The 13,980-nt window shown below is 37.4% G+C and overlaps 1 protein-coding gene and 1 pseudogene across 1 annotated transcript; one reads left to right on the top strand and one right to left on the bottom strand.

The window, feature by feature from the left end:
• Positions 1-980: 980 nt before the first annotated feature.
• Positions 981-1,766, top strand: LOC104592174 (small ribosomal subunit protein uS17c pseudogene; annotated as a pseudogene).
• A 1,238-nt stretch (positions 1,767-3,004) lies between these two features.
• Positions 3,005-13,077, bottom strand: LOC104592600 (aspartate aminotransferase, cytoplasmic). Its single transcript, XM_010252048.3, has 12 exons — positions 12,844-13,077; positions 10,823-10,894; positions 10,565-10,626; positions 10,401-10,484; positions 9,660-9,759; positions 9,451-9,571; positions 8,954-9,117; positions 6,663-6,800; positions 5,790-5,911; positions 5,244-5,338; positions 3,833-3,953; positions 3,005-3,363 (listed from the first exon to the last, which is right to left on the bottom strand). Exons 1-12 carry the CDS (start codon positions 12,952-12,954, stop codon positions 3,279-3,281), a joined length of 1,275 nt encoding a protein of 424 aa, XP_010250350.2. The 5' UTR covers positions 12,955-13,077; the 3' UTR covers positions 3,005-3,278.
• Positions 13,078-13,980: the final 903 nt, after the last annotated feature.

Genomic DNA, 13,980 nt, shown 5'->3' with positions numbered 1-13,980 from the left:
TGCATAGGATGGGGGTAATTGTCTTTTGAAATGTTGTAGATTTGTAATTCTGCAATAGGTCTGTCCGTACTTCTCCGTGATATTTATATATTAAAAGTAAAATATAACATAAAATAACATATATATAAAATATATATAAATAAATGCAGGCTGGGCTGGGCCTGAAGTATTAGGCCCAGGTTCAGCCCCTAAAATTTGCGGGCCTGATGTGAGCTTGGGTCCAAACCTGGCCCTGGCTGAAAATGACTAACCGTATTCGACTATTCCTTAGCCTATTGGTAGTCTGGTAGATGGCCTGATGAGGAAATTCAATTGACCAACTTTTCAAGTCTAATGACAATGAATTTTAACTGTGTGGAAACGCCATCTTTTAAAATTTAGTTCTCAATTGTAATACAATGTTATATGCAATTCAAAATAATACAATGTCAAAATATAGGGTCCCTTACTTTCAAATATATTTTTATAAAATTAAATTATTTTATATTTATAAATATGCATATACAGCATATTCTAATATTTTCTACATATATATGCAATAAATAAAATACACCATTTTATTTCTTAAATTTATAAGAAAGTACATTAATAGATATTATTCACCTTTTTCAGCAGGTTTATTCAACTGACTTTCTTTAAAATTACTAATTTTTCAAACCAAACATTATACAATTAACCTTATGGATCCGATTAGAAAAGTTCATGAACCATTTCGTTTATTGAGTGGCCTGAGTCTGAGAAATGGCAGCCCGAACCCAAACAGAAGAGGGTGTGTAACTGTGTGTTTTAAACGTTGACCCATTTCTTTAACAAATAATCGGGTTATAAGGCTCGCTTCAAGTCCACACTCCCAATCCAACTCGGATCCTTTATATGCAGACCGGGTTGATGACGGGGCCCCAGTTGTGGGTCAATTCGAACATCTTACAAAGTTACTAAGATCCACTGATCAGTTGTCATGCCCACGGCCCACCCGCATTAATAAATCCCACACCACTCTCATCCACAAAAGATAAAAAGAGAAACAGAGGAGCTCCTCCTCGCTCCCTCTCCAGTCTCCAAACACAAATACACAATGGTGTTAACTTATCCATCCTCCCTTCTTCAGCTTCCTCCATTGAACTCTCTGAAGATAAGCTCTCCATTCCTTAATGGATCCACACCAGTTCATCTGCTCAACAAACCCTCTTCGTTCTTCTCAACATCAAAGCCATCTCCGCCTTCTTCTCTCCCTTCAGTTTGAGCCATGAAATCGTTGCAAGGGAGAGTAGTCTGTGTCACCAATGACAAGACAGTTTCAGTCGAGGTAGTGCGGCTTGCGCCCCACCCAAAATACAAGTGGAGGGTCAGGAAGAAGAAGAAGTACCAATCTCACGACCCAGATAACCGATTCAAGGTTGGCGACTTCGTACAACTCGAGAAGAGCATACCCATCAGCAAGACTACTGCGAAAAACATGCCGAAGCCTATCGAGGCCGTGCCAGAAGAGCTAGGTCTTCCATTGGAGTCCGAAAAGTCTGAGTGAGGAATGTTGAGATTGAAATTTATTCATCATAGTCTCAACTGTACTGAACCATTCTTTTCCTTTTTGTTATCCTGTTTTTGTGTAGTTTATTTGACTGTTTTTAGTTGGGGTATCCCATGATTTACGGATTGATTTGAGGTGATGTGTGCTCTTAGTCTAGGGTCGATATTGAAGTGTTCTGTATATATAGCTGCAATGACAAGCTTACCAGAATCAATTTTTGATGACCTTGCTGCAACGACTCTCAATTTTCTAGATAAAGGATTGAAAATCATGAATAGTTTTTGCACTGAATGACTTCAGGTAGGTTTTAAATAACTTTCATGAATTTCTTAGTTTCCTTTCTGATTGACCGAGTTGTAATCTTACAGTCAGCTGAGTTTAAATTAATATAAGTTGGACCACCCAGGTTACATGGCTGTTCATCTAGTTCATATCGGCTTGCCTGGATTGCACGAAACATGGGTTTCATCAAATAGAAATAGACAGGAATTGTTGTTTTTGATATTCCCTTCCCTTCTTTACAGCATTTATTTTGTTAAGTCTGATCTATCTCCAGTCTTATTTAAACTGTACCCCATAACCAAAGAAGGATCTATTTCCATGGTTTGAGAAGAGCTTTATTTTTTCAGCCATTACCGGCATAAATCTGGTAGGAATGAAGACTCAAGAGTTTCCGATGGTAAATCTTATATCTCTGAGATTTCTGTCATTGTCAACAGATTGATCCGCTGGCTAGTTGGTTTACTTTAAGAAGGATGTCTCCTTGGGTCCAAATTTAGGTTCCAACTCCAACTTTCGTCCATAAAACAACTGGGACAGCAGTACCCCTGCCAATCTGGTTTTGTGCAGTGTGAAATGACAGAAAACTTGAAAGAAGTTCTGGAACAAGTTTTCTGTTGATTTTCTACCGCTTGATTGTAACTGAAAAAGCAGCTGGGGAGATTCCAATGTTAGATAAACTGAGAAATGGAGAGACGAATGGATTATGGGTGGGAACGCCTAAACATGTTTCCCGTGTGTATATATATACCTTTGGCTGGTTATTGATAAATCACTGTTCTGTTGATAATAACAAGTACACCTAAAATCTAATCTTCTTGTTCACAACCTAAGCTATATACATTTAGTATCACTTCGAATCAAAATGTGCGTATCCAACTGTCTTTCTCTCCCAAGCATACATTCCATTCTTGTTTTGGCAGTTGAAGGGGGTTGCCTCCCAGATTATAACAAGTCAGAAGGCTAAGAAAATCCATTCATGGAAGTGCAAAAAATGGTTGCGGAATCTATGGATTGCGAGAGAGTCTTGTCTATGCTCTTTAGCCAAATGCAAAAGTAAAAGCTATGCAACGGAGTCATCAAAAACCTAGACTGAATAACCCATGGCAACTGTACTAATGGAAATTTCAGAAATACAATATGATATGAAGTGCTAATGGATCCAACTAAGACGTGTCAATACATAGATAGCCCATGTTTAGAAAATTGGAATGATTCAAGTTTCTCAAAACTCATGCATCAGTGACTAAAAGCATGGCAACAAACAAATATAAAGTTTTGACAAAAATTAGTCCAAAATTCCCCGGCCCCAGCCGAGAGTTTCCAGCCTCAGGCTAGCTTGAATGAAATATTTCAGTGTAATCACTACTCAATGAAGTGATATGATTATTACAACAGCTAAGGTTTAAAAAGCAGAAAAGCAATTCTTCCATATAGCAGAATAAACCAACAAAAGAGGTCATAGACAAAATTAGACAATGCGAGTAACAGCCGCATGAATGGCATCTGCGAGATGAGGAACTGTCCTCGAGCTTAGACCTGCCATGCTAATTCTCCTGCATAACAGAGCAAGCAGAGATTACCATACTATGATAAGGGAAAAACAGAAAATATACGCACACTTAAATCTATATGCATTATATCATAATATGAAGCCCTTGACTGCAGTATCGGATACAAAAGTTCATCTTAAGTATCTATACTGTTACGCCAAACCTTGTTTTGTTCTTTGAATTGTAAACGAGTTGCATACAACTTTCCATGTATCTTAGTAAAATAATATTTTGGTAGATTATATTATCTGAACATTTTATTTTGATGGGTCGGCAGTTCATCAAACTTTGATATAACAGCCAGATGTACACAATGATTTTGTCATCAGCACTGATTGAAAGGAAATTTGAGATGCGCAAGGGTCAAGAAGGCTAGAATTTAAGAAGCAAATTAGGGTCAGATGATAACTGTGTATCATCAATTTGTCTAAATAAAATAGGATCCAAACATAGTACTATGTGGTATTCTTACCCGTCGGATGTCATGTAGATGTGGTATTCTTTAGTCATGAAGGCAACCTGTTCTGTGTTCAACCCTGTGAAAGTAAACATTCCAATCTGCTTGATGATGTGACTCCAGTCACCGGGTGTACCTGCAAACAAAACAGCAGAACACATTCAACATAAGAACTTGATTTGGAAATCTCTTTCAATGCATATAGTGCTTGTATACATTTTTATTATTCCACAGTGGAATTCCAGACTAAGAACCATGCCTGAAATTCAGATTGGTGACAAACATCTCTGCATTCATGTGTCTCTCAAAATTCATGCGAGGTGGGAATGCAAATATTACATTATATCCAAATCTAATGGGCAAACAATCACCATGCTTTCTTCATGTTTATTTATTTGGTATTTCACCACAGTTTACTACTTCAATTCAATGTTTCAAAACATGGAGGCATGAGGCGTAGTTCACGTAAGAGACGTAAGCCTCCCAAACACAAGGAGGCATAAGCCTCCCTAAGAGGAAGGGGATGAGGAGGAAGGAGGGAGAGGATGAAGAAGAGGAAGGAGGATCTCATCTTTCTCTTTTTTTTTAATAAAAATATTTTATATTAAGAAGAATGAATATGCATAACACTAGAAGGGGGGTCTTGTTGAAGCGGAGGCAAGCGAGCGAGCTAGAGTGTGACACACCTCATGCAAAAGGTGTATGAAGTGTACGACTCTTGAACCTGAGGCATATGCCTCAGAGGCATCAATGCCTCTAGCATACGCCTCAGGGCGTTTTTGAGGCACCTCGCCTGGAGGTGTGCCTCCAGGTGTATGCCTCCCAAGCCTTCTAAAACACTGCTTCAATTTGGTTGTGTTAGAGATCCTCAACAACTAATCTCACTTCATTTTTTCCCATTTTCTTTTAATTCCAGAAATTGCCTTGCAATAAAAGAGAGACTATCTCTTTGCTTTCATAGGTGACTAGAAATTTAATAAAAAGTAACGCCTCCCATAAACATCCACATCTTTTAGAAGGGGCCCCAGAAATTCTGATGGTTAGGTGTTCCAATTCCAATACCAAGGGCCACATGCCAACCTTAAACTTTATCAACAGAAAAGCAGAAAAACAAGACATGGACTCAATGTTAGCATATATCGGTTTCAGCAGCAACATTAAATGTAGTACACACTAAACAAATAAATGGAAAAAAGTGATTTCATAGGGCCACACGACAAGATCAAACCTTAGTAACCAAAAAGGGAAAACATAATAGTGGGTAGATATCAGTTGTAGAAGTGATGCTAATGATGCATTCTAATAATCCTCAAAAAGTAACAATTATACAGGTAATACTAATGGATAGACCAACTATACAACTAAAACAAGTAAATGAAAAAAGGTGATCCTCAAAAAGAACAAAAGAATCTAAATATCAGCTTACCTCTATCACGTAAAGCATCGAAGAGTTGTTGGCGCATGCTAATAATCCGATCAGCCATGGCTTTTAACTCAATAGTCCATTCATTATACATATCCCTGCAGACAAAATATAATCAGAATTAAGGAACACTTATAAGTCATGATCTACTCCATAAACAAGAAAATAAGCATTACAATCAATGGTCATATATGTATATTTATGTACTTTGTATTGAGTTAAACCAAGAAATTATATAAACTAGATAACTATATTTTCTAAGTAGATACAGATTCTCTGATGAGCATGCTAACCATTCTTTTCTTGTAGATTAGTCGATCATCTTCGTTTTGTTATTGCTTCACTTCATATTGAGAAAGTGAAACCCTTACTTCTAGTAATTCACTAACATCAATTTGATCATTTTCCCAATATTAACCAGTTTTTGTATTCATATTAACCAGTTTTCATACAGACCATTTTTGTACATTTAACTTGAATTTCTACTCTTTTCCAGATTTCAAATTGATTTAGTCATATTGCATAGACCTTCCTGAATCAACTTTGTACCTGTCCTTGAGGATGGTGGCCACAATGGATGCACCATGAATAGGTGGGTTGGAGTACATGGGCCTGATCACAAGTTTCAGCTGGCTCTCAACCCTACTTGCAACATCTGCTGTCCTGCACACCTGTAACGAAAAATTTGCATAACATTATAGATACAGGAGAATCAATGAGATGGAGTATCATTATGCTAGAGAAGGAAAAGAAATGAATGAAAAACAAATAAAAGGAGTTAGGGATGTGATAAGGAACCATATGGCAACATTCTACTTAATCTTTCTCGGCCAATTGGACATGGCAATTCTTTATGGGCTGAACTGCCAGTCTTAAATTCAAGGCTTAAAGCTGATGAGCATGAAGGGTATGAAGCATGTGGTGGTGGGAAACTATCAAACTATAATCTGTAGGATGAGAATACAAAAGGAGATTCCCTGGAAATTCAAACCATTAGGCAGCAACTTGAATAACTCATTCAAATGGGTGTCTAGAAGTGCAAATGCTTTGGCAGATTCTTTAGCAAGGGCAGGGGTTGTAAGGGAACAGCTGGAGTAGGGGTGTCCAGGGCCAGGCAGCCATTTGTAATAGCTTAATAGTTGCTTGTGTTGAGAACCATGTGTATTGGAGCTGGAATTGTACTCATTTGGCCTGATGCCAACCTTGGTAGGCAGGGTGAAGTTTCATTTTAATGAAATAAAAACAAACAGAACGAAATTTTGGGCCCAAAAAAAATATAACAATATGCTTTTGATTTCCCTCAAGTTACAACTAGCTTTGATAAAGGTCAACTCTTCACTGCAGTATATAGTTCTACTAGGTCTCAATTATGTTTATTTTTCAGCATTAGGCACTTCAAAGGAGGTCTTTTTAGTGTCTTACAATGCTTAAGGCACCAACACGCTCCCCATAAAGTCCCATGTTCTTTGCGTAACTCTGAGCTGCAAGGCATTCACCACCATCTGCAACAAATATCCGAACAGACTGTGCATCCGCATCTAAACTTCCACTTGCAAAACCCTAAGTTGTCAATAGAATACATCAGTTAATACCTGAATATGACAAAGTTGGAATAATGTGTCACATAAATATTAAAAATCAAAACTATTTGGCCTTTTCTGGACATAAATTTCAGAATTTAATCATCTTTTTGCTATGCAAAAGCCTAGGCTAACTTGAAAATCAAAAAGAAAAAGCCTAACCTTCACCATGCATTGGGCAACTTGGAAGTGAAGTGGAAGGAGATCAAGATTGGAAAAGGATTCTGCAATCTCCAAGGACACTTAGTAGTGGTTATGATACCAACCACTCTTCAACAACAAAAAGGAATAGGATAGCAATGCTATCCTCGGATGTCACATCCTCACTTTTGGTGGATCTCTTGTTGCATTAAGGGGGAGCCAGCCCCGCTGGTGTGTTTATGTGAGAAAGTTTGACTGTCTTTGATTTAATGAAGGAAACCCAAGATTGTGGAATCTCAAGGACTCCTGGACCTGAAGTTTGTTGATCCAGAGTGGAGGACTAAGAATACCCAGACTAAGACCATGCAGATCATATGCAGCATTGTTCACAAGGCCATAGACAGTATTAATGTTTCGGAAGGACAACACTGTAAAGGTTAGTGAAAGGATATGACTGTTCTTTGGATGAAGAAATCAGCATGGAACTGCAAGGTGCCAACCAGCTGGTTGGTAAGGTCTCCTGCTGGTTGTAGCAGAGACATGGGATCGAATCCCGCCTGCACCTGGGTTGAGGGGGCTATGGGTTGGGGGATGGGCTACCCCCCATTGTGTAGCCCTTCAGAATATATCAAAGAAAAAAAAAAAAAAGAAATCAGCATAGAACCACTTTCTTCCATAAGCTGGAAGCAAGATACTAGGTTAGGTGGAAATCAAAGAAAACATGGGAAATTTGCTGATGGGGAGGTCATGGTTGGAGGGGACCTCCTTTGAACTGGATGGAGTGGGTGCAAAAGTGCTGCTGCATGGATACCCCACCTTTGGAGGGGACTCACGAGTTGACATGTGCGACAAGTCAACTTGTGTTAGTGAGAATCAGGCATTTTCACCAAAATGCCTATCACATTGGCTCTCCGAAACTATGAATCTGCACTTTAAATGCCTCCATGTAAAAGTAGTCCGACCATTTAAACTGTCCAGTAGGAGATCATGGTATTTGTATTTTCCCAATTTACACAGAACTTCTGACCTTTTGTTTATTGAATCTTTTCTAATTAGGAAAACAATAAAAAATCACTAGTGTTGCCACGTGACAAATAGACAAACGCTCTGAATTTAACTTGTTAATTTTAAATTAACTATTTAAGCTGTTATGCTTAAATAGTTCTATGAATTTCAAGAATAATATAAAAAAATGTAATATTTAATAAATAAAATATTATTTATATGAGATGTATCCATGAATACTACTTTTTTTGGGTTCACCAAGGCAGACTTCCAGAGTCCATGCAATATTGGGGTACAACAAGAAGTTGTTGCCACTGAGAAGTGAGAATGATCCATCTAAAGTAAGAGAAAAAGGAACCCCGAGGGAAAGGGAAAGGGAAAGGGAAAGGGAAAGTAACAAGTTCAAGGCCAAAAGCTGTAGGAACAGTATTTTCCACTTCCAGAGGATGTTGATATGAAGAGTGGTTTAAGTTGTGGATAATAAAAGTTTAAAACAGAGGTGAAATTAGGAGCAGCAAGTCAGGGTTCAAGTTTGTTTCTTATTGTTGGTTGGATCAGCATGATGATTTCTTTTGTTTAACACATCATGGGATAGTTAAAGTGGGCTAGCAGCAACATCTCTGCATTAGTTTAGGTTGCATTTGGATAAGCTTCAAGATTTGTGCTTTCAAAGCCCAAGCCCCAAAGCTTTGTGTTTTGGGGCTTAAAAGTGTTTTGGCATTAGATTATTGTGTTTTAAAAGCAACTTTGCCTTCACTTTTAAAAGCAATTTTAAAAATGTTTTTGGCTTATTTTTGTTTCCGACAGCCCAAAGGCAAAAGCTTATCCAAACAAAGCCTTAATTCCGGAAGACTTTTGTGCTTGTGCCTTGTTGGGGCCTTTGCCTCCAATGACAATCCTCCTTTGCCTTCACTTGCTTTTTTTCTTGCAACAAATTGCATCATTATTGGGGGAAAAATCTTTGTACTTTGGTGCAATCACATTTACCTGATATGCGCTGTCAAAGAATGGTAACAACCCCTTTGATCTTATCAGTTGTCTGATCTGCTCCCACTGTTCAACGGTAGGATCAACACCAGTTGGGTTATGAGCACATGCATGAAGAAGCACTATTGCTCCTGATGGGGCAGAACTGAGGTCCTCAAGCAGGCCTGTTCCCATATACTTAGACATATCAGCACATGAAACTAGTTCCATAGAAGTTTAGATGGAATCATTGGACTCCAGAAAAAATGCTACATAGTAGAAAAGAAAATTATGGAAAAACTAACAAATATAAAATGAATCTAGAAATAACAAATAGGAAATAGTTGATAAGAAGATGAGAGTATGAGACTACATTTCATATAAAACTATAAGATGTTTTGTTTAATAATAATTTTCAAACAAATGGATTATTCAACTTAACGAATCCATATTCCATGCCAACTGCTAAGATACCATTGTGGCTAATCAAACAAAGACAAACGAAGAAGAATCCAAACCTTGAAAGTTCAGTCCACGTGTTTCTGGATCATAATAGCGATAATACTTCGGAGACAACCCCGCCATAGTGAACACTTTGGGATGGTTTCCCCATGTTGGTTGTGGAATGTATATTGAATTCTGCAAGCAAGGTGGATGGTGAAATCAAAATTATCCTTCAAATCATCATCTTACAAAGGCAACAAACTAAAAAGGATTAGTTGTTTACTTGGTGGTAATGTTTTGCCAGAAACTCAGCTCCAACCCTCAGAGAGCCAGTACCAGATAAGCACTGGACAGTAGCTACCCTGTTTTCTTGAATAGCAGGGCTATTTTCAAAGCAAGCAGAATATTGTATTCAGTAAAAACCACAAATATAAACTACCAAAAAATGCAAAGTAAATTACATGGGAAACAGGCTAAGCCACATTAAAGGATTGAACAATGAAAATATCCAAGAAAAGTTTTTTTTTCTTCTAAAGACAAGTAAATAATAGAGAATTCCATATCAGAAGCAATGAAGCATCTACCATAGTACAGGAAATTTCATTATAGAAATGGACTTTTAAAGTTGTTCACTTCTTAAGTAATTCGTAAGTTCATTTTAACAAGACAATCATTGAAAATCTTTCAATCAAACAGAAGGACTTGAAGTCTTTTATTCTGTCACAATAAATTATATCATTGCTTAAAGATCACAACATTGAAAATAGGTCATCTGATTCTGTTCTTGGATGAGCTACAGTTTTACATCATAATTAAAAAGGTTAAACAAGTTATTTTCAGAATAAGAATTTTTCTCTCTGTCTAAACTTTAATCCTTCATTTCATAAGAATCCAGAGATCTGTAAAAGAAACATTGCAAAGTTTCATATTCTGTATTCAACATAGTATGGAATTCATGCCGAATCTCTCAATAGTTTTGAACACACCTCTAATAAATTAACCTCACATTTTGTTAAATTTGTACCTGTCAGCACCAAAAATTAGTTTGGCACTCAATTTATTGAAATCCGCTAATCCAGTAATGGGAAGATACTCCTTAACACGAGACCTGAACATCACAAAAATTAGAACTCGGTCACTAATATATATGAAGAAAGAAATAGCATAAACTATGATTTAATTGCTTACGGGTCATTTACTAGCAGCTGCTCAGCTCGTCTAACTACATTCAGAACAAGAGGTTTTCCTTCCTGTAATGCAAACAGGCCAATCCAGCAGCCTTTTATATCAGAGGTAAATAAAGCATATTTTGTGCAAGAGCACAAGAAAACCCACATTCTTGTACAGTGCCTCTGTGTGTGACAGCATGCATACTTATGAAGTGTGTGCCCATTCCCATGCATGAGTAGAAAAACAGTTCAACAATGTCAGATAAGAGAAACATACCTCTGTTCGATAAGCACCAACACCCAAATTCAACTTTATTGGGCTGGAGTCCTTGTTGTATGCAACAGTTACCTGTTTGGTTGAAATAACATCAGGGAGTAATTTATTGTCAAAACAATAGATACACAATACAATCAGAATCAAAACCTTTTAAGTTGCAACAAGATGGAAAAATTGCAATATTAAATACATAGTAAGCAGCAGCAATTCATAGTGTTCTTTGGAATGCCAGGAGGTCAGGTCTATAGTTAGAAGTTGAAAATGAGTTTTTTTTTTTTTTTTATCAGTAACAGTGAAATTTTATTAGTGATAAAAATCAGGTTTACAAAGGGATGGAGCTAAAAAGTCTTAACTCCAGCTACCCAAGTGACTTTTTGACCATGCAGTGATTACAAAACAGCCCAGAATAATGTATCTCCATTTACTCCTTGCCTAGCTAGACCGTCAGCCAATGCATTTGCACTTCTCTTTATCCATGTACATTGAATTTCCATGTCCTTGGTTAACAAGTTGAAAATGAGTTCAAATATAGGAAATCTGAATATTTCATTCAATGCAGAGAATAGATCACATAAAATCATAAAACAACATTGTTTTACGTATCCAAAATTGGCATGCTCACATATCAGTTTATGATTTATCTACTTAAGCGTAAAGTAGAAACACTTTTATAAAAATACTTCTGGAACCCTATCTATTGAAAAATCCTTCCTGAAGTGGGTGGACTAATGGACTTGAACAGAGTCAACAGACAATGTGAAAATTCAAGGGAAATAACTGGTAGTAACAATACAGAAAGCTATTAATTTCTTGCATTTGTAACCTTTTGGATGAGTACAGCAAGTCAGAAACATCATAAATAGTCAAGATAGGAATTTACATAATTAAAAAATTCCTTTAGATTATATTCTTAAAATTTCCGACCTGATTAGATTCTTATTACTTCTCACCTTCAGCACCTTTAATTTATATGCCAAGAACAAAAAAAGAAAAAGAAAAGAAAAACAGGAAAAGAATATTATCAGTCTGTCATCACTTTGAGTTCACAATTAAAATAGCCAATATCAATAATATAGTTGCTATATAACAACTCTAGAAGATGATCAGGGGAAGAGCGTTTTACCCTTCTTTCCCCGGAAAATGTATCAAATCTCATTCAATGTTATAAATTCCATTTAAACACATCAGAGATCTTTTGAAGGCTTTTTCTTTTTCATTTTAACCTTTAAATATTTTCAATGAGTTTTTTTACCTTTTTGATCATTAACATATTCAAAGAGTTTCAAGATTAGGGATGATAAAAATAATGCATGCGCAACTTTTTAAATGCACTTTCCATGTTTTCTGAGGATAACGCTAAGCAAACTTATCCACCAACGAGAAAAAGAAAAGAAAAAGAACAGTGCTTCTCTTGGTAAAGTAATTTTGATCCCTATTGTCAAGGCCGAATTTAAGATGTAAAATTTAATAGTCCCAGGTCCCAACTAAGCCATGCCGATCTCCTACTCTTATCAACCAAATACGAGTTTTGAATCACATTGGTTATTTTATCCAATCATTGATAGTACCAGACATTAGATTCAGTTTTTGTCTTATCGGTTCCTAGGTTCTTTATATTCTTTTTCTTTATTTGGGGGGTCGAGAATCTAATGAGTAGATCTCGCTTCTTCTCTTCCTGATCCATCACTTCCTCTGCCACAGAAGGAGACAAATTTATGTAATTCTTAATAACACTATCCCCATCAACTACAGTGCATAACCAACGAAAGATAAACTAATACTAGAAAGCGGTCCAAATGATACAAGAACCCACCAATCATTATTATATGGTTCAACAACAATCAGCTAAAACGAATCAGTGAACGTGGCGCTGAGCAAAATAGGCAAAAACTCGCAGAAGCAGAACAATCTTCGAAGGGGAAAATTGTAAATTAAAAAAAAAAGGGGGCAGAAAAGAAGAAACAGTAGAACCAAAAATCATCCCAGAACATCGATAAAATCAGGCAAGTAGAAGAGATTACCCCTAAGATCGGATCTTCGGGAGCTTTAGCAATGTTAGCGAAGACAGAATCGCCATTAGAGGCCGTGGTTGCAGAGGGTGAGATGGCGTGATTGGGGTTTTGGGACTCCATGGACGAAACAGAATGATCTGTGAGATGTCTGAGCAGGGCACTTAACCTCCGATCAGTTGGCGAACCGTGGGCGCCGTATAGCGGCAACTGTGGGCGCAAGCTAGTAAATTATATTTATTTAATGTTTAAAGTACGCTTTTCTACGGAGAGCGCCTTTTGATAATGGGTCAAGCTAACGTGGCGAACGTTGGAAGTTCTTACAAAAATAAGGTAAACGACGAGGAACATTGGATATTACACACCTGAAACAAGTGGGCCCCACCACAGCTGCGCGCGATGACGGGTAGGAGCACACGCGGCGACAACGGCGTTTAGATGTCTTCGGAAGGCACGCAAGTCAAGACGGAATCTGAGTAACTGGGAGCGCATTTTATCCCTTTTGTTTTTGTGGTTAACGAACTAACGATGCGCACTCTAGATTATTTACTGCATGCGGAGATTGCGTATGCAAAATGAAATGTACGGGACGTCGCGCTGAATTGGGAACTGCTCACTGAAGGAGCCTCGCACCGACCTCATATGCGCATTTCACTATGTTTCCGTGATTCCGTGATTAACAACGTATAAGTACGAGATGTTTCCAATCTGAGATCGGCTTCGGTCATAGCAACGCCCGTTCGAACATTATTCGAATAGCCTTTACAACCTTTCATCGGGAATATCTCCATACCTCTGTCCTTTATTTTATGGGAAAATATTTTCAATGCAAGGTTATGCTGGACTTTGCTCTTACTGAATTCGGTTTCTTCCAAATTCCAATCTATGGTAAGTTGTGTTTGTGAGGTCGATGTGAGACGCCCTTTGTTAGTAGGAGATTCGGTCTCCGTGGCGTTAGGTTTGAGAGAATTCAAGGGCCTATTTGACACATCTTTTTTAAAAGATTTTTTAGTAATACTGACAGTTAAAAGATATATTGAGCTTTTATATGAAAATCTGAATAGCTTGAAGCTAGTTTGGCACTATTACATCTTTCTCTGTCTTTCCACGGGAAAATAAAATGCCCGAAAAATTTCAATTGTAACTTCC

The sequence above is a fragment of the Nelumbo nucifera genome, chromosome 8 (genome assembly GCF_055504915.1).
Source record: "Nelumbo nucifera cultivar China Antique chromosome 8, China Antique-T2T, whole genome shotgun sequence".
In the NCBI taxonomy this organism is placed as follows: domain Eukaryota; kingdom Viridiplantae; phylum Streptophyta; class Magnoliopsida; order Proteales; family Nelumbonaceae; genus Nelumbo; species Nelumbo nucifera.
The sequence above is the reverse complement of the archived record's forward strand: the minus strand, read 5'-3'. Positions and strand labels throughout refer to the sequence as shown.